At 40.6% G+C, this 27,356-nt stretch overlaps 1 protein-coding gene across 1 annotated transcript; it reads left to right on the plus strand.

Moving 5' to 3' along the window:
• Window positions 1-2,498: 2,498 nt before the first annotated feature.
• On the plus strand, window positions 2,499-24,450 carry LOC121863369. Its single transcript, XM_042361985.1, has 5 exons — window positions 2,499-2,599; window positions 4,015-4,065; window positions 6,496-6,621; window positions 22,846-23,006; window positions 24,289-24,450. The coding sequence occupies exons 2-5, from the start codon at window positions 4,053-4,055 to the stop codon at window positions 24,448-24,450; spliced, it is 462 nt and encodes a 153-aa protein (XP_042217919.1). The 5' UTR covers window positions 2,499-2,599; window positions 4,015-4,052.
• The last annotated feature ends 2,906 nt before the right edge of the window (window positions 24,451-27,356 follow it).

Below are 27,356 nucleotides of genomic sequence, written 5' to 3' on the forward strand. Positions count from 1 at the left end.
CAGTTTCTTATGTTCTTATGTTCTTATAACTTACCGGCCACGCTACCAAACCTTTCCCTCTTTACATTTCTTCTACTATAAATATTCTGTCTATTTGTACTCCTCTTCTATGTGAGTTTCGTCTCATTATACTGGTGGCAATCCTCTTCTATGTGAGATCCCTCTCATTATACCTGCCACCACCCAGACTTTTATTAGAATATAACATATCTTAGTGAACTGTTAGGTAGCGTGCTAGCGAGCTTCTAGGCACGTGAGTTATAATAGTTATTTTCTGAGAACCAACGGATAGAAGGAATAGAGCGGTGATACTCGTAGTTTACTAATTTAATATTTGTTAACATATGGAGTGAACAAGATGTTAATTAAGTGCACTCAGACAAGACTGGACCACTTAGGTCTTACTTTATACATAGCAAAATAGATCTTCATTTCTTGATTACAACATTACACACTCATTATATTACTTCATTGTCATTACAGATGATTATATAACACACTCGACAAGATCCAAAATTAAGATATTATTAAACACCTCATGTTAATTCGGAATGAACAACATGGCACTTTAACTAGATTCAGATACCCTGAGAGATTGAAGTGCCTGAACTAGCCTAGCTTATACTACAGACGGCAAGGGGAGACCTAATTGAGGTGTATAAGCATCTCAAGGGGCACTACTCAGTTGAGTGTCCTTACTTGGAGCTGGCGGACGCTCGCCCCACAAGGGGTCACAGCTCAAGATTGAAGATGCCGCAAGTCCAGAAAACTGTGAGGGCAAACTTTTTTGGAGTGAGAGTTGTGAACTCTTGGAACAATCTACCAGAATGTGTTGTGGCGGCACCAAGTGTGAGCTCTTTCAAGACAAGACTTGACCAACACTAGAGCAGGTTCATGTACATTCAGGAGCCGGTGCATGCCCAGTACTTGCTAACAATGCAGAAATGAAACGTGACCGATCGCCCAAGCGGCGAAAGAGCCGATCAGTGGTGAAGAGGATAAAAGACAATGATATGTATAATCGAGTAGTTTCATAGAAAACCTAACTTCACCAATCCTACTTACTATAGTATAGGTATAATTTGGCTGTCTAATAAAGATAAATGACATCTTAACTGAAACAGCGTTGTGGTGGTACCAAGTGTGAGCTCAACCAATACCTGACTTGACCAATACTAGCGCAGGTTCAGATTCATTCTGGAGCCAGTGCATACCCAGTTCTGGCCAGCAGTACATAACAGAGATGTGACCAACCGCCGAAGCGGCTAACGACAGGCCAATCATTGGCGAAGAGGATAAACTAAAGTATGGATTATAATATGTAACAGCCAAAGCAAAAATCATTCAGGCATGGATCATACCTACCGAATTTGGTGATAATTTTATTACCTACTGCTGTAGGTAAACCGTTAAAACAAAGCGAAGACAACATAAGATAATCGAAATAAGATGAATGAGGAATAACAAGGGAATTTTCTTAGGAAAATTTGCGAAATAATCACTGGGCTCATATGACAAACTGCATGAAGGTTAAATAGGCTTGGGGAAGTTCAGTACTATTTTACTAATGTTCTTTACATTAACGCTATTAAGGGAGACGAGGTTAAAAATCAACTCCTGCGTAAAGTAAAATGAAAATGTAGTGGGTGATAAATCACTTTCCATATTAAGAACAAAGGACAGGGAGCTTATAGTGAACACAAGCATGTCTAAATAGGTTGATGGACAAAAAAAATGCTCTGGCAAAAATTAAAAGTTCATTATAACATAACACTAAATATGAATAATGAACTCCGTCATGATGCACGTGAAGTTGTAAACTATTATAATTCCTATTCCACAGTTGTCTCATCCTAAGTCAGTTGATTAGTAGTTACTTCAAACAAGAATAGTGCAATTTCATATGTTTTCATAGCGTAATACACCATACTTTTCGTTTCCATCAAAGAGGAGGGGGAGGTGAGAAGGGGGAAAGGGAAGTAGGGGAGAGGGGAAAGGGTGTTCGCAGCTGCCAGGTGTATGTGCCTATACTTAGGTATTGATTGGTCACACACACACACACACACACACATACACACACACACACACACACACACGCACACACACATCCACTAATTGCATTATATAAGTTAAACATCATAATGCCTTGAACATTCATAAAATAATCATGTCTCTTATAAGGAGAGGCAAAGTTAAACTCAATAGAGAATCAAAGCGAGACATCACCATCACCGCCGCAGAATTTGTTGTTTTCGTCGTTCCAGTAACGCCAGGTTGCCACTTCTCAGCACCGCCATCATTACTAAATTTGGAGGTGACAAAACAGCGATGAATTATATTCGCCTCGCTTATTTACCAGATAAAACTACATCCGGGCATTTATTTCAATATTCACATTAATTTTTAATGGTAGGGGAGAGCAGTGAAAGAGAATATGGATTACGTGTGTGGTAAGGTGATAGCAAGGTACATAACTAAGTTACCATAGTGAGGATCGTATACACACAAGAGCCCGCCCGCAGTCACGGCATTGCTTCACCCGATTCCTGAGTAGTGGGTGTTGGTGCAGTAAGGCTCCTACTACACATTCGTCTCCTAGGTTAGTCTTACATTATTCACTGTTGTTATGTCGGTGTTTCCTGTACTAAACATTATCTCCCATTATGTATAACTTCGATACATCTAAAGTTTAACCTCCAAATTCCTAAAAAAGTAACCACAACCGTAACTATATGTCATACATGATATCAACAAGTTATCTCTGTAAAGATGAGTTAGCTCGAGATAGGAGTTAACTGTGTCCTTAAGTAGTCTGATGGACCTAACTCGAGTCGTTTCACCAGAATCATTGAAAATAAAATTCTTAACCTAAATTCAGCCGATACTGTAGTGCCTTTCAAGCCAATTTTAATCGAAAATAAAAATGTTAAATAAACAAACTATCTAAATAATATTTTTCTTGAAAACTAAATAATTAATAAATAAGATTTTTTGGGGTAAATAACCAATGAAGTTACAATGTAATCCCTACATTATTTCCTTCATTTAAAAGCGTGAGTGATGAATATTTTATTTTCATGATGCAATTGTATGCGGACTTGTAATGAGGACTAAAATAACTTGTAAGGAGAAGCAACAGTGAGGTAAACCCAATGTGTGTCATAGTGGAGCAGCAACGCTTAGCAACAGTGTAAAGTAAACAGAGCGTCTCCTGGGTCAACGGAGCACATGTACACTGCGTCTCCCTTAACCACCATACAAAGATATGGATTTTCAAATGTTATATTATTAATCTTTCTCACTAGATAGACATATGAGGAAGCAACTCACTAACTCACCTGAATCACGACACAAACTTGCCTTCTCAAAATGATGTGGAAATAGTTTTTAGGATACCGTAACTAGATGTGTTACTTTATCCACAGTAACAGGTGGAAATAAAACTTCGAGATATTTTATTAAAGCAGCAACGTATCTGGACAACTAATATCGCTCTAAGTTGACCCATATATTATGTTTCAGTGTTAGCTCAAAGGTTCAGTGTCGACTTTAAACCCATAATCTGACACCTTAAAATTTATCAGTTGTTGCTCAGTGTTTCCAACCCTAAAGACACACAGTATATTTAAAGACAACGGTAGAGAAACATGTTTACAGCCTCCTGGATAATTTACAAAATAAAAATGCCGTATACATAGTTCCCAATTTGTTTGTTTTTCCCTGTTATTGTCGATAATCCTCGAAGATTCAGAATATCTGCCTTTGTTTAGTAATTTGTGTTCTGTAGGATGTGGTTATGGGCCAAAGAAAGCTTTACTCGTCCATCAACAACATTTAATCGTAATGTAATACAGTAAATACTTTTGATAATTTAGTCCCTACAAGTCCGCCACAACACAAAATTATATTGTAACGTATACAACTGAGGACTCATATCTATATTCATCATGAGCGTGGCTTAAATAAACTCCTACAAGATGTGCTAAATAAGAAATGTTCTAATACTATTTGCAGGTTGTAACTAAACACACCTTCATCTCAGAGCTGCCACCATGCCGCCTCCCAGTAAGACTCAACTCATATTCACCTCTCATCTTTTTTTGCTTATGATGAAAAATTCGCCTTTTTTATATTATTTTACATATTTCATCTTTCTTTAGGGCTAATGTTTTTATTTGCAACTTCTCTTGCAAATATATATATATATATATATATATATATATATATATATATATATATATATATATATATATATATATATATATATAAATACTGTACAGGTATATATTAGTTTCTGAATCTTGAAGTGCTCATCCTTAACACCTTATCGTGTTGGATCAGTCTTTGTGAATATTATTCCATTAGTGTTAGTCGTCCTCCTTTGTGCTGAGAGTGATGTGGTCGTTGGTTCTAGTTTGTGTTTGATAATAAGTTAAACTCCTTGTGTAAAGAATTTCACCGTATCACACACACACACACACACACGTTCATTAATTTAGAATACATTTTGATAATTATGAATCGATAAATAAAATGCTATATCAAGATGATTGTACTAAACCAGGGCCCTCCATGCCATTACCAGCACAAACGCGACACACACACTGCCTATTGTATTCTACTCCTTCAAGCACATCCATTATAACCCACAGCTGAGCATGTGTATCGTACGGTCAATATTCCTCATCATTAATGATTTTAGAATACACCTACTTGGTTGCCTTAAGATAAAACATTAGAAAATAAAATATAAAAGTTACATGAATACTGTAGTGAATACTGATGCATTACCTTAATTTTGGTGAGAAGTGAGAGAATTTTATTAACATAAAAGCCTCAGTCAATAATTTTAATGCCATTTTTGGATGTCTTTTTTTTTGTAATTATTTCACTTCACCAGATGTAGAGTTACTTTCTTTCAACTTCACTTACGAGGAATTTTCATTGTGCGAACGGTTGTGAATATGGATCTTGACGAACTGTCTCATGTTCACTCGCCAGTTATACCCTGAATGAAAATAATCTTGTAACCTTCAACTTAATTTACAGGTTTTTTTAGTGTTGCGTGCCACACAAGCACTCACGTGCGCAGCGGACAACTGATCTTTCATTAAACTTCATCCACTTTTGGCAATAACCTAATATGAATTGTAAGCGCTGCTGTGGTAGCTAAAAGTAGGCGGAGCTTAGATTCTGGTTACTATAAAAAATAGGAACCAAAATTGGGCGGAACTTTACTGATGGATCATTTTAGTAACTGCTATTGAAAGTGAAGCGTTATTATTATTATTATTATTATTATTATTATTATTATTATTATTATTATTTTACGCCTATATTCCTTCACTTCGTCTGTTTAGTCATATGTACACACCCGACTGTGATAAACGTTTAAGCTTCCTAACAGACAGAGGTAGACACCTAAAGCTTCCCTGCCAGACAGACAGACAGAGCTTCCTTGGCAGACAGACAGATAGATCTTTCATGGCAGTCAGACAGAAAGAACTTTCCTGACAGACACTGAGCTTCCCTTAGAGACAGACAGACAGACGGACAGACAGAACTTCACCGACAGACTTTGCGCTTCCCTGGCAAACGGACAGATAGAGTTCCCTAAGAAACATACATGACATATATGACAAGCCACGCAATATTTGACTTCCATGTGTTGTTTCTAAACTCTTGGAATTGGTTGAATTTTTCGTGTGTTCGTTTTGTCTCAGAATTGGTTGGCTTCCACCTGTGCTAATTTAAAACTACTTGTACTTACTTGGTTGGATTCCACATGTGCTGATTTAAAACCACATATTCGATTGGCTTCCACATGTGCCTGCTCTTGACCACATATTATGTCATGGCTTACCCGTGTGTTTAATCTAAAATTGTTGAACATTTGGTTTTATTTGCATTTTTTCAATTAATTTTTGTTTAAAGAAAATATATAATTATCTAATTTGTTCTTCACCGCCAAAGTAATTGATATCACGATGTTTATTTGCTATAGCCATCTCTTTATTAATAATTATATCTTCATCGAGATAAGGAGTTTTATTATTTATATATTTTTCTTGTATTAACCATTACCATTAATATGTTAGGAATATTAGATACCAGTAATTTTAATTGCAGGGAATAATTTTAAAAAGTAACTAAAGCTAAAGCTGTAAAATGTTTTTCCATATCCAACTATTTTTACTACAGTAGTTTTCAAGTTGTGTTTAGTATGTATCAACAGTCCTTGTGGACGGTAGCAATGTCTAGACCTCTCTGTCAACACCTTGTACTGTACTGACATTTTGATTGTGAATAATAGAAATATCTAGCTATTTGCACGTGCTCGCCACACAGCTTCAGTACCTTCAATTAACACCTCATGCAAAACACACACACACACACACACACACACATACACAGCTTTAAATGCATGAGTACAGTCATTTTCATCAATATTTGAACCAATGGAGGTAAGAGAGTGATCCATGTTATGTATGACAGAGCTTCGGAAGATGGTGTCGAACTTCGGGGGTCCTGGGCGGAAGCGTAGCTGTTGTAAGTCCTTCCTGAAGGTGCTCTTCTCACACGTGGGGCTCTTCATACTAGTCGCTATCTACGCCAGCGTCGGTATGTATAAACATAGGCCATAACCAACAGGTACACTTAGTGGGGTCATCAGAGCTATACTATACTTGTGATCAAGATCCAGCACCAGACTGACAGTAGAATAAATGGGGTTTTTTGATGGGGACAATGGCCCGAATTTTCCAATAAATGGCTGTGACAGACATATTGTTCATCAACCATCAGTCTCATCAAGCTTTACATTTTACAGGCAATACAAACAATCTATTAACATCGAGCAGTAGCACCCACAGGCCACAGGGAACGGCGGCGGGTCTTGGCCACTGTCCTCCATAATTTATATGTAGGCTATATATATATATATATATATATATATATATATATATATATATATATATATATATATATATATATATATATATATATATATATATATATATATATATATATATATATATATATATATATATATATATATATATATATATATATATATATATATGAAATGCACAAAAATTAAAATCATTCATCATTATCGACAAAAATGACAATAAAATTGTAGCATGAACCCCGAACTTTGAAACTGAACTATTTTGTAAAGCGTTTAAGACGAGTCTCGGTGGTAGCAGTTTTTCTGTACAGTAGGTTAGCGGAAGTGTGTCGTCTTTCACAACAAAGACAGCAAGTATGATATACTACTGTAGTGGATACTCTCCCCTACAACTGTCGCTGACCAGCCGATCCCGCTGCGAGTTTCTCAGAGTTTCTCAGCGAAGCCTCCCTGTCTGACTGTGCGGGGTCGGTCAGCAGCGACGCTTACTTCCGGGGGACTCATATAAGCCCACAGCCTCGCCGTGAAGTGCCAGAGAGAATTGCACCTCGGCGAGGCAAGATCTTTTCTGCTCCCGAGGTACTGCGTGAACTTGACGATGTTGACCTATGACCAGGCGAAGGTCGTAGGACTGTACCCAGTCACAGGCCCTTCACGCAATCAACTAAACCCTTCATGCAAGCAACTAAACCTCCTTGTCCAAAGGAAATTTTTTGACTCCTTAGAAATCAGGGGGGTGACAAGGGTTGTCCGCAGACCTGTGAGTGGTGGCCTTGTGGTCACCTTCGCGGAATGGGGACAGGCCCAGCAACTAGCCAACCTAAGAGAAATCAACGGGATCCAGATACTCGTTGAAGCCTGCATAGAGGACAACTTGGTTTTGGGAGTCATCTCCCACACTGAAATTGAACATCTAGAAAAAGAAGAACTGGCCGAGCTGAACGGAGACCAGCTCTCAATAGTACGGAAGCTGACCAGTACAACTGCACTGGTTGGCTACCCAAAGAAACTACCAAGCACCGTTTTGCTGGGATGGGAGAACATCTCAGTCAGACCATATGAAAGAAGACCAACAAGATGTTACAAATGACAGATGTACGGCCATCTGGCGGGGAAGTGTCGTGCTCGGGAGGTCTGTTGCAGGTGCAGAACACCCGGGCACCAGGACACCAACTGCTCGGCGGCCGACAAGAAATGCGCAGCTTGTGGTGGCCCTCACTCCTCCTCCGACCGGGAGTGTCCCAAGTGGAGGGAGGAGTGTAGGGTGGCTAAGCTGCGAACCAAGAAAAAATTGAGCTACAAGGCGGCTCTCCTTGTAGTGAAGACTGAAGAAAAAAAGAATCAAGACCCCAACAAGACCGAGGAAAAGAAGTACGAGAATTATTTATTAATTACCAAGAAACAAGAGCATCACGAGACCCCAGGGGCAGAACCCCACGAGAACCACGCTCACCCCCTCCTCCCTCTTCCACATCTACGAACACCTAGGGCACGATGACGACGAAGAGCAGGACCCAAACACTTCCGAATGGACAGTCCAAGAGAGCAAGGAGAGCAAGAAGAGGAGGAAAAGGAAGTAAAGATCAACTTCAAGCTAACAGGAATACCAAGATAGAAGACCAAGACCAAGATATTTCTTTGCCCAACCCGACACGCACCTGACGTTTGACCTGACGCTCACCCAATTCTGGGACCGGCCACCTCCTTGCCGCGTCCAGATTAGTGGCTGCTACCTCCAACTTAAACCCAAAATAACGCAAGCAGTGTTTAGCCACCTCACCTTTCCTCTCCTCCTCAAATTCACTTCAATCCTCCCTTTATCCTTCCCCTCAACCTCTTTCCCCCCTGTCACTAGCCCTTGTTCAGTTCGTGAAGTGCATTCTACTTAGCGCTCGCAAACAGACAAGACCTCCACATAACAAGCTCCTCACCACACAGCAACTCCCTAGCATATATATATTATATATATATATATATATATATATATATATATATATATATATATATATATATATATATATATATATATATATCTTGATAAAATCACACGGGAGAATGGAAACAACGGAGTACTCCGTTGTTTCCATTCTCCCGTGTGATTTTATCAAGATTTATCTTATCCACGTTTTCATTGTGGATTTACATATATATGCATATGTACATATATATGTGGATTTCATGTGGATTTACATATATATATATATATATATATATATATATATATATTCAACACCTCAACCCGCCAGGATTCGAACCCACGGCCCACTAGCCCATGACTGTGACCGGGGAATGCTAACCGCTGGACCACCAGGATACTAAAAGCAGTCCTAGACTTTGTTATATTTCACACAAAGCCTGTTCAACGAGCTTATGGCGCCGTGAACCTCTAATGGGGACTACCCGTATCACGTATCACGTGAGTTTCCCTTCTCACCTCCATCCTAGTGCGATCCTACATCACGTTAACCCCACAATGGTAACCCCCGGAGTAACGCACTCACACATGATGGATGAGAAACGGATCACTCTTCCAGTCTTCAATTACAACATTGAAGACTGGTTAATCCACACGGAGGCAGCTCTCATCGGCTCTACAGCTACAGATGAACAGAAGTATGTCGCCCGGGTCTGTTCCCTGCCCACAGAAGTCGCCACACAAGTTGCAGAAGTCATCACTAAGCCCCCAGATGACAACAAGTTCGCAGCTCTACGAAATGCTCTCAAGAGGCGATACCAGCGGCCTGACACCAGTCTCCTGCAAGACCTATCCGGTCTCTCCCTCGGCAACTCAACGCCTGCACACCTCTGGGACGAGATGCGGAGACTGAAGTCCCGCCACACAGACAGGCTTCCTGACACTATCCTGCTCCAGCTTCACACTCAGAAGCTTCCTGCAGAAGTTCGTCTCGCCCTGTCCGCCCTGGACTACTCTACAACCCCAGCGACCTACGCAACCACAGCAAACAGAGTATTCCATGAATACACTGCTGTGCACCATGCTACCGCAGACAACTCAGCGGCCACACCGTCATTTTCCTCCGATTTTGTCAACCAGATCAACGCTCCTCAGACGAGCAACACCTCAAAAAACATGAGGGTCCTGCTACAGTCTCTACATCGCAGGATGGACACCCTCGAGCAGCTCTGCTCCTCCATGCCTGTTGCTGCTCCTGTTCCTGCCCCACGCACTGTGTCCTACCAACCCAAACAACCCTGTCGTGCCTCAGACGCCGCTGCCAGCCCCCAGCACAGTGTACCTACCTTCTGTTAGTACCATGAACGTTTTGGTGCTAACGCTAGACGCTGTGAGGCTCCCTGCAACTTCACGAGGAAGCGACGTCAACGGGGGTTGGAAAACGCCACAACCTCCGTCACTTCAGGCGTCACACCGCTGCATGTCACCGACCACATCCATGGACTCAGTCACCCACGTGTATGGGCTACCAAGCGCCTGGCCTACCAGTCCTCTAAGATACATCGACACACACGGGCCCCCTTAGAAACCTTTCCTGTACGCTTCCAGGTAGTGCACCTCGGCATCGTGGGACCTCTTCCAGCATCCTGAGGCAACACCTACATCTTCACCTGCATTGACCGTTTCACCAGGTGGACAGAAGCCATTCCCATGCCTAAAGCTACAGCAGAGTCAGCCGTCCGCACCTTCCTGTCTGGTTGGGTCTCCCATTTCGGTCCTCCCACGACTGTCATCACTGACCGAGGAGTCCAGTTTGAGTCACAACTCTGGCATAGTCTCCTGCAGTTCCTCGGCACTTCCAGACACCGCACTACTGCTACCACCCTCAATCCAATGGCATGGTAGAGCGGTTTCATTGGCAGCTGAAGGACGCCATCAAGGCACAGCACAACCCCTACAGCTGGACGGATGCTCCACCCTTAGTACTCCTTGGCATCCGCGTATCCCACAAAGAAGACATGGACTGCAGCCCAGCAGATCTCACCCTAGGTGAACCCCTTCGCCTCCCCAGGGACATCTCGCCTACTCCTGTCCTCGACCACTTCACTCCTGCTTTCCGTCACGACCTACTGCAAACACTACGACAGACAGTTTCAGCATTCAAGGCTGCTGCCTCTCACCAGCCTTCCCATCGCCTTGAACACATTCATCCCGCACCTTCTCCATCAGTCTGCCCACCATTGCCTCTTGCAGCACCACCTCGCCCACAACATTTCTGGGTACCCTCTTTTCATCCTCAGGTGCCTACTGCTCCTGACGTGGACCCTGCTGCTGATGAGGATCCTGCATCCGGACCTATGGACCCAGACACCCCACCCGGCGCCCCTGAAGACTTTGCACCTGCCGAGCGAGAAGCACCACACTCCTCGCCTGTCCAACCTTCTCTTATCCACAACCCTCCTTCTCCCTCTGCTTCTCCCACAGATCTCGTGTCACTTGACGGAGTCGTCACCCGTTGCGGCCGAGCGGTTCACTCCCCCGCCCGTTATGTCTCACATGTGGGATACAACCCTGCCGACAATAAGTTTCCTGCAGCGCTCGGTGGGGAGGGGGAGTATTGTAGTGTAGCCGATCCCGCGGCGAGTTTCTCAGCGAAGCCTCGCTGTCTGACTGCGCGAGGTCGGCCAGCAGCGAAGCTTACTTCCGGCGGACTCTTATATATGCCCACAGCCTCGCCGTGAAGTGCATTCTACTCAGCTCTCTCAAACAGACAAGACCTCCGCATAACAAGCTCTTCACCACACAGCAACTCCCTAGCACTGCATTGTATATAATATATATATCTAGAAAACGCCATAGTGAGTTTTCCTTCTCACCTCCATCCTAGTGCGATCCAACATCACGTTAACCCCACACTACTGAATACCTGGCGTCCTGCACCTGATGCATCTAGAAGAAGGGAATTAATCTCAAAACCATCTTGAATATCCTTCCTCAGCCAACATTTTTGCAGCCGGGCCTGTGTTGCAAGTCGATTCTCTGAAAGCTGGCTATAATGGTCGAACGTGTCAGCCTTGTAATGCTGATGATTTTCACTGGCTACCTAAGCTTTGCACCATGCCTGGGGAAATTGGTGGGCAGAAAATTGTGAAGGCTTTGGCTGGAGAAGAAAAGATTGCACAACTGAACAGCAGCTTTCAAGTATTAAATGTGAAGCAGATGATCCGCGGCCAACAACAATGGAGGAGACAGACAGTTTTTAAGAGGTGATTAGTAAGAAAGAAAAGAAGAGGAGGCGAGAGTTGGCATAGAAAAGTGAAGGAAGTAATAGTGATGAGATCATGAATGATAGGAAGAAAAGGACTGCACACGCAGAAGACAGCAGAAAGGATTCAACTGGGAATAAAATGCAACAGGTTGGTCGAATGGTGGTGGAAACATCTCAGGTAGGAGGAGGTTGAACTTTCTAAGTGATTTACGCATGTCATTCTATGAGCGGTTGCTGTGGGCTGCTACACTTGGAAGAGAGCATAAAAAGTTTGAACCCCTGCTTAAGGAAGGTCGTAATAATTCCTATCTGACTGTAGCTGGGGATGAGGCGGCAAAGTTTTTGACGACGACAGGATTTAAGATGATAATGACAATGCCTCAAGACACAGAGCAACACACCAAGGTGATCGTCTTCCTGTACCCGGTTATACTGGATCCTGATTTTCTTCTTGACAATAAACGATTCGTATGGACAAAGCGACACGAAATCCGGAGTGAGAAGAACCTAGTGGTAGCTTTGATGAAGGGAGACGTTGCGGAGAAGATATTCATTTCTGGGATGGGATGTAGGAGAATTGCAAAGTTCATTGAACAACCTGTTTTGTGTTAGAAAGTGCAGCAGGTGGGGCCATATGTCCTGGAAATGTCAAAGTGAATGTCGGTGTCATTACTTTGATAAAAACATGATTCAATAGAATTTGGAAATAAAATAAAGTCTGGGTAACGTTGTCCCATACTGCTGAAATTGTGGCGGCGCGCATAATGAAGGCTCCTCAATTTGCAATAATAAGCCACAGATGGGTGATGCACGGTGGCAGAGCATGGGGGAATTGAAACAGAGAGAATAGGAGGAAGGAAGAGGAGTTGCAGGAGAGACAACTCTACCTTCAACTGAGAGCGTGTGGAAGAAGAGGGTGGAACAGAGTGATACGTTGAAGGTAACAGGAAATGGTGCAAGGGCTGTACCAAAAGTTGTTCCAGAAGATAAGGTAATGGACTAGTTGTCGGTCGAAATTTTTTCGTAAGATGGCAGGTCAATGGATAAAGAAAATGCATAAATTTACTATGCTAATGATATTTTAAAATAAATTGGCCCAAAAAGTGCAAAAAATAAGGTTGAAGTAGCTAAAACGTCACGTGACTGCGAAAAGCTCTGTGATTGGTTGTGACGTCACAGGTAGGCTCGAGCCTCCGAGAAGGAGGCTGGAGGCAGCCTTTTTTGTTTAACAAATTTATTGGTAAATCCTGGAGTACAGTTTGCCTATTTCGAGTAATTCAGTCAGGTCTTGACACTTCTCACTGCCACGCAGGACAGAGGTTCATACACAAGGAAATACATCGTATTCATTGACAGTATATATACAGTGTATATATATATATATATATATATATATATATATATATATATATATATATATATATATATATAGAGAGAGAGAGAGAGAGAGAGAGAGAGAGAGAGAGAGAGAGAGAGAGAGAGATCAGATTCATGTGGGTAATGTCACTGTTCACTGCCATGCAGGACAGAGGTTCGTACACAAAGAATACATCATATTCATTGACAGTACATATAGGTCAGAGTCAGATTGGACTGCCCCAGAGGGGGCTAGTTTATTGGGCACCCCCTTACATCCTGTGCAAGGTAAAGCGCAGAAGCATTTACAGTGCCCATCTGGGAATCAAGCAGAGTTCATGCTTGCCTTTTATGATCATACATTAAGGCGTAAAAGCCTGAAGGGTCATGGGTTTTGTCAGCAAGTTACATAAAGTGACAGAATGATGAGTGTGTGTGGGGAAATATCCCGGTACAATTTATCTGTTTATGGCAAAGCGTGGCAGGTCCCTAATAATGTCAAGTGCCAGGCCATAGGCATTGACAATATTGAGGGACATACCTTTTAGTGTGACTGTGATGGCGTGTACGTTGGTAGTGTCGGCTTCAAGGGGTACGTCGAGAGGTTAGTAGGGGACGTCCTTCTTGGCGTAGATATGTAGTAGGGCTGGGCAGGAATCGATTCCAGAATCGATTCCTGCGATTCTGATGAGCTACCTCAGAATAGGTTCCCAATTTGGGAACCGGTTCTCATGAAGCGATTCCACTAACACTACAGTGAGAGTGAGTTGTCGACCGTCCTACCCTGTCCTCCTGTGGCGCCGCACTGGCGCGTAGCCGTTACTTTTACTTACTTTTATCCTCTTCACCAATGATCGGCTCGTTAGCCGCTTGGGCGATCGGTCACGTCTCTGTTACACACTGTTGGCAAGTACTGGGCATGCAGAAACAACAGAAGTTCAAGAACCATCTACAAGCATGTCAGTACAAGCGGGGTCCCCAGGTTCTTCACAAACTGTTACAACACAACCAAAGAAAAGCTCTCTGGGCTAAATTCGATGCCAAGGTTGAAAAAATTGCACTCGTCTCTTCAACACACCCGTCTACAGGGCCTTATATTGAAATGAAAAGATATATGGAAGAATCGCCAATTCCTAGAGAAGAAGATCCGCTAGAATGGTGGAAAAAACATGCCGCACTTTTCCCCAAACTCCAAGAACAAGCGAAAATGTTCCTCTGCTCCCCAACATCATCAGTGCCCTCAGAAAGGCTTTTTCTAAGGCTGGCGAACTAGTGTCCCAAAGACGTAGCTGTCTAAAGGACAAAAACGTGAATATGATCCTCTTCCTTAACAAGAACATGAAGTAGAGTAGACACTCCTTGTGTTTTGCAGTCATTTCTTACGGAAAGAGACACTGTTTTGTTAATTATCAATTCTAATTAATTAAGAGGATAGACTGATAACAGATGTGTTTGTTACGTACAGTTTTTTGGTTTCTTTGTGATTACACAGCTGCATGAATGTGTTTGAATAAAAAATGTATTACGTTCTCTATATAGGCTTCAATTAATTATTATGATTGATCAACAATTGGCATTAGTGTATGTGTGAAGTTGTGAAGGAGTAATGTTTATAATCATAATGATCAAAGTTATGTATTTATTTCCAAAATGATTGGCATTATTTTTATACTAGTGAAATTATATTTCTGTAAAGTAAACAGGTAAGAAGTACACTCGGAAACCATATTCTTTAGCCCACCTGGGTCGGTGCTGGAGGTTAGTACAGTGTCCTTTCTGGACGGGGGCCCACTCTAACTATCACGAGGCAACACACCCACGAACACACACAGTCATAGTACGGCTGTATAGATGACATTATGTATAAATATTGTAAATGGCATTTTATACTCTGCATTATCTTCATTATATATGAACACGAAAGTATGAATGGAAATAAACACTTCCAAACTACCCAGTGAGTCCACACAACGTTTACAGCGCTTGTGTGTGTGTGCCAGACCACGATGCTTCCACCACACCCCATCATTCGCATAACTATATGAAAAATCGTGTTTAATTTTACTACATATTTCAAAAACTCTGAGAGATAATTTTCTGTTCCAACGTGTTAGAGACCCGACACATTACAGAGGGAAGCAAACACCCAAGCCACTTGACCTCATCATAACAAACGAGGAGGGTATGGTGGCCAAACTGGAACACCTTGCCCCAGTTGGCACCAGTCACCATATAGTGTTGTCATTCAGATTTAACTGTTACCTAGTTCAGGATAAGGCCAGGCCAAAGTGCAAATATTACAAGGGAAATTACAATGGGATGAGGGAAGAGATGAGGGGTATCAACTGGCCTGACTCATTAAGGTACAAGAATGCAGACACTACGCTGGATATCATAACTAGTAAAGTGACCCACTTGATCGATAGATATATACCCAAGACCAAACCCAGTGCTTCTAGGAATACGAGGGGATCCCTACACATGATGTGGGTTGGGTCAAACGATGAGCACGACAGGAGGATGTTTGCAAGAGCCAGAAACCAAGCAAAGATAGAGTGTAGAAGGGCTGAAAAGGAGTTCCAGAGGCTGGTTGCACGCGAGGTCAAGTTAAACCCAAAGGCGTTTTACCGCTATGCAAAGTCGAAATTGAAAACGCGAGTAGGAGTATCAGACCTGAGGCTGGTGGATGGTAGTTACGCAGATTCTGACCAGGATAAAGCTGAGGCATTGAACAGCTTCTTTTCCTCGGTGTTCACAAGAGAGGATGCAACTAATCTTCCTGCGTTTGAGGACAGACGGCTCGACACAGCACTGACCCCATAAGAGGGGTACCACAGGGCAGTGTATTGGGCCCACTGTTGTTGTTTGTTTCATAAATGACATGCCTGACGTTGTACACTCCTCCATACAAATGTTTGCCGATGACGCCAAGTTATTTCGGGAAATCAATGAGATAATAAGGTTAGTTTCTATTGTTAATAGGGAAAATGGAGGACAATAGTTTAAGTATACTTTCATGGGATGTAAATAGCTTACGTCCTAGGACCACAGATGTATTGTACATTCTTATACACTGTTGTATAAGGTGGATGTTATAGCCTTGCAAGAGACGGGCGCAGAGGATGGTAATTTGATGTATTTACGTGATTGTCAATGTTTCTGTTTACCAACTAATAATAGAAATAATGCAAGAGGATCTGTTAGCTTATATTCGGAAAAAAAATGTACCGGTTGAATTGGTAATAGCTGACAAGCAGAATGGGGTTGAAAGTTGTTAAAATCTACGTCCAAGGGAGTTCGATATGTATTGTTAACACCTATGTACATCCTTAAGGTTTGGTTATTGATGACATGCCTGAGTGCCTATTTAATGATGCTAATGTTATGGTTGGTGATATTAATGCTAGACACGAAGTCCTGGGTACTATGGGACCCAGCAACATTAATGGAAGGATATGGTTACACTTCTTGGAGGAGTTTGATGATATTGTAATATTGAGGAATCATGAGCCTCCCCACACACATGGAGGAAGGTTAGATTGTGCAGTATGTTTTAATACATGTGGAATAAGAGCGAATGATGACATAGTTAGGGTTCGTGTAGTGATCATTTTGCATTACGAATTATTATACATGTTAACAAAATACAGTAGTTAATTAATAGGAAAAGATATTGGTTGTCGGAAGACAAAAAAAGAGCTGATCACTACTATATAGGATTGGTATACAGATTATGAACCAAAGGAAGTTGTTGGCTTTGTGATGATTTTTTTTACATATTATTGATTCTGTTTTGATAAGTGTAGTTATAAAGGAGAAATAAATAATGGGAAACGTAATATGTATGATAATGACAAATTGGTTCGAGGCTGGAGTAAGCCCCTCAGAAAGTGCAAAGAGAATGGAGTGCAAATCCAAATGATAATGAAATCAAGGAAGTGCTGAAAGAAACTGCAAAAATGTGCAGTGAAATCAAGCAAGAGGCGAGGAATAAATACTGGACAGACTTTGTAGGGATAATTGCTTGGGTGACATATAGAAGGAAGTGAATAAAGTGCGAGGTGTTCGAAGCAACGGCAACAGCTACGATGACCCACAGGGCAGGGCTAGTCAACTTAGTAGGAAATAGGCTGGGTCTGCTAGTTTTGCCGAATTACCTCCGAGTGTGTAGGTCTCATTACAAAGTATGGGTACACATAAGCATGATTTAGTGCAAAGTCAGTGTACGCTGGAGGATGATACATGTGTTCCTATAACGAGAGGCGAATTATTATATGCGATTAAAAAGGGAAAGTCTACGGTACCCGGTGATGAGGGAATAACTTACGATATAAGAACATAAGAACATAAGAATGGAGGAAACTGCAGCGGGCCTATTGGCCCATACTGGGCAGTCCTGTTTACACCCAACCCCTATTGCTCATATGAGCATCCAACCTATGTTTGAAGCTATTCAGCGTATTCGAGTTAATGATGATATTTGGTAACTTGTTCCATTCATCCACTACTCTGTTTCCAAACCAGTGTTTACCTATTTCACGCCTAAATCTAAATTTGTCTAATTTAAAACCATTATTACGAGTTCGCTCCTGGTTGGATAGTTTGAGTACCTTTGTAATGTCCCTTTGTTTAGCCCTGCCTTCCACTTATACACCTCTATCAGGTCGCCCCTCGCTCTACGTCTCTCAAGGGAGTGCAAATTAAGATGCTTTAACCTGTCTCTATACTCAAGGTTCCTAATGCCTGGGATTAGTCTTGTTATTCTCCTCTGAATTCTTTCCAAGGATTCTATATCCATTCTGTAATACGGTGACCAGAACTGAACTGCGTAATCCAGGTGTGGTCTCACAAGAGCAAGATACAGTTTTAGGATGACCTCGCTAGTCTTGTAACTAACACTCCTTTGTATGAACCCAATTACTTTATTAGCCTTGTTACGAGCAAAAACACATTGTTTACTTGGCTTAAGGTTCCTACTTATCATTACTCCTAAATCTCTCTCGCAGTCGGATTTCTCTATGGCATCGTTGTTCATCTGGTATCTGGTTTCCCTGTTTACATCTCCTATACTGAGTACTTTACATTTGTCCACGTTGAATTTCATCTGCCATTTTTCAGACCATTCGAAAAATTTGTTTAGATCTTCCTGTAGTTTTGCCGAGTCCTTATCAGATTTGATAACACGTCCTATTTTAGTGTCATCAGCAAATTTACTTATGTTGCTGTCAATGCCGATATCTATGTCGTTTATGTATATAATAAATAATAATGGTCCAAGTACTGAGCCTTGGGGAACTCCACTTGTGACGTTGCTCCAATGGGACTTAGTGCCGTTAATGCTCACTCGCTGTTTCCTGTCCTGTAACCACCTAATCCATTTAAGGATGTCACCTTTGATGCCATGAGCTTCTACCTTCTAATTAGTCTTTCGTGGGGGACTCTGTCGGCGGCTTTGCTAAAGTCGAGATATACCACATCATAATTGTTCCCGTCCCACGATTCGAAAACTGATGAAAAGAATGTTAATAGATTGAAGGCAAGAACGTCCGCTTGTGAAGCCATGCTGGGAATCATTGATCAATCTGTGCTTCTCCAGGTGATTTCGAATAGAGTTTGAAATGATTGCTTCCAGTAATTTGCCTACTATTGATGTTAGACTGATTGGGCGGTAGTTAGAGGATAGTGATCTATCCCCCTTCTTGAAAATCGGTATTACATTCGCTATCCTCCAGGATTCTGGTACTACACCTGTTTTTAAGGACATGTTAAACAACTTTGCTAAGGGCATACTAAGCTCTTCCTTACATTCCTTTAATACTCTGGCAAATATCTCATCGGGACCAGGTGACTTATTAGGCTTTAGTTTGTCTATTTGCTTACTAACATCGTTACTAGTCACTACTATCTCACTTAATTTGTTTTCTTCACTATCTCTGAGTAGAGTCGGTGCCTCGGGTATCATGTTTAAATTTTCGGTGGTGAAAACTGTTGAAAAATATTTATTCAAATTATTGCTCATTTCTCCGTCGTTATCAGTGAGCTCGCCGGAGTCTGACCGTATTGGTCCAATCTTTTCTAACTGTCTCGCTGGTATTAGAGAAGGGCCCCTGTTAGACTTGTTTAATATGTCTTATAATGGAGGTTTTATCCCTCTTAAGTGGAAGAAAACAATAATTGTACCAATATCTTTGACCTCTTGTTTTAGTAAAATGATGGAAATAATAGTATTAAACGGGTTGTTGTATAATGTGGAAAATCTCGTGGCGCCCAATTTACATGGATTTATGAAAGGGAGAAGTACTGCAGACTGTGTTGTAAAGTGTTTGAATAACTCCAAGGCTACATGTAGAACCTTTATAAATTTAAAAAAGGCCTTTGAAAGGGCAAATAAAGAAGTCATACTTGTGGAACTAATTAATTTAGGGGTTTCTGGAAAGTTGTTGAAATTGGTTGTGGATTACTTAAGTAACACAATGGCTAGAGCGTGGTTTCAGGGTTGGTACTCGGAAGAAAGGGGGATGGAGTTGGGGACTCCACAGGGAGGTGTACTTAGCCCCACTCTTTTTAACATACAGGATATTGATGAACATAATTGCTCATTACGAATTTCCTGGAGACACACAGGTTGTAATATATGCTGATGATAGACTTTTACAGTGTAAAGGTATGAGAAACATGCAAGAGGCTTTAGATATATTGAGTACACTTTGTTGTAGAATGGGCCTTGTAATTAACAATGAAAAAAAAATCAGGTCAGAAATTATGAGCAAGGGGATTTGTTTTTGAATGGATTAAGGCTAGAAAAAGTTGATGTTTACAAATACCTTGGGATGTACAGTGGGTACAAGTCCAACAGTAAGGTACGTGAGATGCAATACCTGGAGAATGCGTGTAAAGGACGTTTAAGACCTTTAAGAGCTTTGTCATGGAAGGGAAATGGCGCAGGTATTCCTATCTTAAGGATGGTTTATATCAGTACTATACGTTCAGTTATTGACTATGCAGCTCCCATCCTTATAATGTATGGTAAGATTATTATTCAAAAGCTTGAAGTGATACAAAACGAGGCCATGAGAATTGTTTTAGGTTGTCAACGGAACACTAGAATTGAAATAATGAGAATGGAGTTAGATCTACCGAGTATAGAACACAGAGTAAAGGAACTTGCTGTAGCCGCTAATCTTAGGACCATTAGGAGAGGAGATAATAGGCTGTCCCGTACAATAATGAGCTTAAATGAAAGAAAAGATATTGGCAATGTGTCCAAGTATGTAAGGTTACTGTATAATATTATGATGAAGTATGGAGTAGATAAATATTGCATTTCATTACAAACTTATTTAAGGCTTAGACCATGGCAGGAAGGATGCATTACGGTAGATATTTTACAGCTTGAGGGAAAAAAAAAGAAGATTGGCACCCCAGTTATTTACGAAATGTCTTCTTAGAGAAAATAAATAGTTTTCCCAGGCGAAACATTGTACATACATATTGTGATGGATCAGTATTAAGTAACGGTCAAGCGGGATGTGGTGTTTTTTTAAGGGAATATTTTATCAATGAGTGTTATGCAGATGAAACAGTTTGTAAAAGAATTAGTAAGAACACCCCATCCACGCTGGCTGAACTACACGCAATATGTGAAGGATTTCGGGTTGCTATAGAGAAATGTAAAGAAACATGTATTTTTGTTGAAAGTAAAAGTGTATTGGAAGGCTAGCAGACAAAAATCCATGTAACTTTCATATTGTTAATATTTGTAAGCGACTGGTCATAGTAATGCAAGAAATGGAATGCACTGTGCAGTGTGTATGGATGCCATCACCTGTGAGGATTCATTTAAATGAAATGACTGACAAATTGGCCAAAAATTCTGCAGAAAAGATGCATATAGAGGGAACGATAAAGAGGGAAATGAAAGAAAAAAGGGATGAATGGGAAAAGCAAGAAGAGAACTGATTGCCATATGCAGCGAGAGTTTTCAGCACTATTTGTTTTACAAAACATCAATGTAACTCACTGGACTAACTTAGCACCTGTTGATACTGTTATAATGAGACTAAAATTGGGATACAATTATTACTGGCAGATAAGTGGAGGGGCGGGTCAACTGTGTCGTCTTAGGGATGCTCTTACACTACAACATTATGTATTAGGATGTGAAAAAAACCCAACCATACAAGAACAGTGAGATCACTACTTTAAAGAAACAAGTTTGGTGGATGATTAATAATGGAAAGATTAAAATAACTCTTGCAATCTATAAAAATTTTGCTCCAAGATTATGACATTTAACTTAGCCTAATATTACATTATCTGTTCTTTTAATGTAGTACAGTGTTCATGTCAAAGTGAACGGTTTCATTGATGTAAAAATAATACTTGTATTATTATATCATTTATAACTCTTTGTAAGCCCCAGAAGGGGATGGCAAAGGTGAGGGTGGGAGTAGTATACTACCCTGTCCTTTTGATGTAATAGTTTTATTGTCAAAAAAGTATTTCATTTTCAATTTCAGTTTCTGTTGCAAGTGTTGAATCGCTTTTCTCACCTCTAGGGTGGGGGGGGGGGGATATGAGCTACGATCATTAGTTACAAAGTTTTTAACCTGATAATTAGGGAGATTGGTTGGCTCTGATGGCTACCATAAATGTCACAGATCTTGCTGCCATGTTGGCTGATATGCTGTGATAGAAATACTGTACATGCTATTTGGTTAATAGTTCATGCATGTAAGTTATAATTTTTATATCTAGTTATATACAGCCAAATAAGTAAAACTTCCGTTGCATTTGTAGGAAATATTTCTACAAAAGCCATCGTAATTTCTCATTGACTTGCAGACTGACAATTTAGCATTTTAATTTATTTTCTATGATTTATCATTGACAAGAATAAATTATATATATATATATATATATATATATATATATATATATATATATATATATATATATATATATATATATATATATATATATATATATATATATACAGTTTGTTATTTGGATGTGTATTATACTGGAGGGGTCCCTTGTTGCTGTGTTGCTGCAGGTCCCACCTGTTCTTAATCCGCCCCTGTCTATGACTGGTGTACACTGCATTCTTGCTACAGTTTTATATTGTTCTAAAGTTCAGTGTCTCTAGCAACTGCAAAATGCACAAATTCTTGAAAATTTCCGTCGTTACTATCGGTAACGCTAGTTGACTCTATTGTCAGCTGAACATATTTTCTCAGTCTCTCTACGGTGGGGGTGGGGAGATAATTACGTCATTTTGACATATAAGAGGAACAATAATAATTATAGTTTTAACAGGAACAGGAACAGTCAATAATTACCCCATTTTGAGAGGTACGGGTTTAAGGAAGTGAATATATATAAGTGTGTCCACAGGAGCGTACTTGTACATCAACTTAGAAACGGATAACGAGAACAAACGCAGGTTGGCGAAGAAGCGGGTGTCGATGGACGTGGATGACGCCATAAACTACATTATATCATTCCTCTGGTTCAAGTCTGAAGAGATCACTGACGCCAAGGAATACAACATGATGGTCAGTACTTAATTATATTGTCACGGCAACTACAGAGTAATTCTCCTCTTTCAGCAGTGCTTCAACCCCTACGCCCATTAATCAGACTTACATTCTGAAATAAAAGCTTTGGTTAACAGACGAGAATCATGTAGACACCCCTTTGCTATCTCCTGCTGACAATTGAAGATGACATTTAGTATAATTACACTGTGAGAATACATCCAAGGAAACTATTCACTACATTGTGTAAAGTGAGTCAGGAATCAAAGAAATACTAATTAATATTAATCAACACTTATTATATTTACAGCAAAACAATAGCATAAACAATAACACTTCATGGTCCTGTGACCCAAGTAATTTAGTAATTTATCTTTCTTAATCTCGTAATACAGCTCTTCTACCGTTCACAAAAGTATCACCTAATATTTACTCATAAAACTGGTGAATAAATTATTGCCAAAATATAAGATAAACAATAGATGAAATAAGATTACAGGCACTTTCATGGTCTCACATCTACATGTTGTATTACCCCCAGAGGAGGAGAGCTCCAGAACAAGACCCTGTTGGTCTCTGATGATGACCTGAGTTGACAAGTAACACATAAGACCTCACGTACATAGCCATAATTATTAGTCTTTTTCTAAATAAGTTGGTATGGAAAATATACCGTACAGTTTTGTGCCGTACCGTACTGGGGAAAAATTTTCCGTACCGCAACGTACTTTACTGCCACCCTTGCCCGGGGAAGGGGCCCATGACCTGCTTGATCCTATATCTCTGGGAGGTACAGTATTGTACTGTCAGAACCAGAGTATAGCTTCCGCTGAATAACGCCTCTTATTTTATTAGCTCTTTATTCAGTTTTAAGAATATTTCTCTCAGCTCAATCTAATTTAGCCATCAACCAGGATCCATTTACCTTTAATTCTTACTTGCAACCTTTCATTCTGTTATGGTCCACAATAGGTAGGTAAAAATGTTTGGCTCTAAAAACATAGTCTTTTTAACAGCTTAACTGAGAGTTTGAGCAGCTACATTTACCACATGCTCTTGCACCATCCTTTTTATCATTTCACTTTTCCACAACCATAGTCACTACATAGTATAAAGCTACTAAACAATACTGTAACTCAAAGTTTCATCTTTTGAATAGTTCAGTGACCTAAGTCACTAGGGTTTGAATCCCATCCAATAGTATTACAGCATCAATTTATGATTAGAGTGTCACCTAACCCAACATGGCTAAACCATATTTAAGCAAAAGAAATTAATTTCTTCTGTTTTCCTCCCGCAGGTCAGAAACACCCTCGAAAGGTTCACTGGGTTTGTCGTGGAGAAGGCTTCGGATTCCAACATCCAATACGATGGCGATTTGAACGCATGGGATCAGGATTGGACTTATTCCAAGTCTCTCCTCTTTACCGTCACTAGTATGGCTGCTATTGGTGAGCGATGAGAGGGGGGGGGGGTGAGAAAGTGGACAGCGGGAAGGCATTTATATTTATCGTAGGAGAGGGGCACAATTTTCATGCTTCTTCATTTCTTAAAATTTTAACCCAAATTGCTGAAATAGAGCCAGAGTTTCATTCACTTTGTTTCAATTTACATTTAAAAGGGAAACATTCTTATTGCAAAGTTAGAATTTCGATTGTTTTCCTACCCCGTGTTGAAGACAGGCCATGATTTTATTATTAGCGTTACGAACCCCCTTTCTCGCCGCTTACCCGCTTCCACCACGGGTTACCAGCAGCAAGGTCGTACTGTATATACAGAAGCAATAGATATATCACAAATGTCGTCGAATTACACCTGGCAGTCCCGCCAGTCTCCGGTAATTTCCCGACGATCGATATAAATGTACAGATAAAACAACAGGCAGCTAGATTTCCACCAGGTCACTGAAACACACTTGTAAGCTGTAGTCCTCTTTAATAAGCACTTAAATCTGTATAACACTTCACAGGGTATGTCCGTATCACTGGTCTTCTCACTTCGAAAATATACGAGTACAGTCAGCACACTACCAGTGTATAATTCCTTAGTCTTTTCACTTTATATCGCTCACAACAATTCCACAATAATTGAACAACAATTATTTTTAGCTGTCACTAAGCTTGTACTTCACACTCTGAACATAAACGTTCGACTGATCCTTCGTTGTTGTTGTTGAGATGTAGAGGAGAGAGCCGTTGGCCCCGAAGTTGCAAGATGTAGGAGGAAGGTAAAGTTAGGAAGTGGGAAATAAAGTGGGAGATTGACAGCAGGTATGATGATGATGATGATGATGACGATAAATATGAAGTAAAGTGGCAACTGACTTCGTCATGAGAGAGGAGAGGAAAGAGAGAAGGAAAGAATAGAAACGGGAAGTAAAGTAATAGGGAGTAATAGCAGGTGGGCTATTGACCTAGCTGAGTCGAGGCGATTGGTTGGGGTGGTGGCCATACACAACACGTGCCCGTCGCTCTGAGGAGGGGTGGAGCTAAGCTAGCTAGACATTCATTAGTGTAATGTGTGTTAATTTATGTTAGTTAAATGGTGGTATTATTTGTTCACATATATCTATAAAAGTGTGTCTGGTTCTTCTTTGTTAGCATGGAGGCTCTTGGGCCACCAGCTGTGTGTTCTTCTGGTATGTTCTTTTAACTGGGAGAAGATTGGGTCCTCCAACTCCTCAAGTTTGCTCCAAACTCCCTGAGCTTGGCTGTGTGTACGTGTGTTCAGTGGTTCGATATTGCATAGTTCGTGAAGTACTTGAATTTTGGTGGTGTATGGGGAAAATTTATTTGATGCTCTACGGATAGCTTTGTGTTTTACTGCTTGAAGTTTAAGTTGACTGGTTTTGCTGATCGTGCTGAGTGAAATTAGTGGGTACTCCAGGTGGGGGCGTACAAGTGCTTTGAATAGGCGTAGTTGAATGTTGGTTTCCATTTTGCTGAATCTTCGTAATTTTGAGAGTTGTGATTGAGCAAGCATTTTGCGTTGTGTAATGTGTTTTGTTATACCTGTTCTTTTACTTTTATCCTCTTCACCACTGATCAGCTCGTTAGCCGCTTGGGCGATCGTCACGTCTCTGTTACGCACTGTTGGCAAGTACTGGGCATGCACTGGCTCCTGAATGTGCCTGAACCTGCTCCAGTGTTGGTCAAGTCTGGTCTTGAAAGAGCTCACACTCGGTTCCGCCACAACACTTTCTGGTAGATTGTTCCAAGAGTTCACAACTCTCACTCCGAAAAAGTTTGCCCTCTCAGTTATCTGAGTAGTGCCCCCTGAGATGCTTATACACCTCAATTAGGTCGCCCCTTGCTCGTCTGTAGGATAAGCTAGGCAAGTTCAGGCACTCCAATCTCTCAGGGTAGTTAAGGTGCCGAAGTGCAGGCACCAGTCTGGTGGCCCTCCTTTGAACATTTTCAACCAACTGACAGTCACTAGCATATCTCGGGGACCAGATGGGGTGACAGTACTCCAGATGGGGAAGCACTTCACTCTTGAAGTTCGTTACGAGGGACGGACCGTCTAGATATCTGAACGGCCTTCTTATAAGACCCAATAATTTATTTGCCTGATTTACCTTCTTCTCGCAATTGGCCCGAGAACTTCAGCTCATTGTCAACATACACACCTACAGTAGGTCGTTCTCACATTCAGTATCAAATAGTGCAGTTTCTTCATCCCGTTGGGACATATGATACGCCTCCTTACCGTTGGTACGCCCCAGGTACATCCTCTTACACTTCGTGACATTGAATCTCAGCAGCCATTTCTTCGACCATTCTTGGAGCTCACAGAGATCCTTCTGGAGCTCTTCACAGTCCGCTTGGTTCTTGATTTCCATAAATAAATTTGCGTCATCGGCAAACATTTGTATGCGTGCTGTTTTGATTTTCCATGGGAAGTAACCAGAGGCGAGTGATGCATTATATATATATATATATATATATATATATATATATATATATATATATATATATATATATATATATATATATATATATATATAATCATTGAAAGAGATGGAAGTCCACCTATACTTGACCTATGTGACTTGATCTCACCCTCCTCTGTATATATATATATAACTTGTTCTGAACTTCTACTTATTTGTAATTTTCACCCTGAAGATGTGAATTACACGAAAGCGCTTTGGGAACTTCTGTGTTTTTTTTCCTTGTCAGCATAGCAGCTTCTGGATCACGTGCACCTACAGTGCACGTGATATATATATATATATATATATATATATATATATATATATATATATATATATATATATATATATATATATATATATATATATATATATATATATATATATATATATATATATATATATATACAGGCGATATATTTTTTTTTTTTTTT

Source organism: Homarus americanus, unplaced genomic scaffold (genome assembly GCF_018991925.1).
Source record: "Homarus americanus isolate GMGI-L3 unplaced genomic scaffold, GMGI_Hamer_2.0 scaffold40248, whole genome shotgun sequence".
Taxonomy (NCBI): Eukaryota; Metazoa; Arthropoda; class Malacostraca; order Decapoda; family Nephropidae; genus Homarus; species Homarus americanus.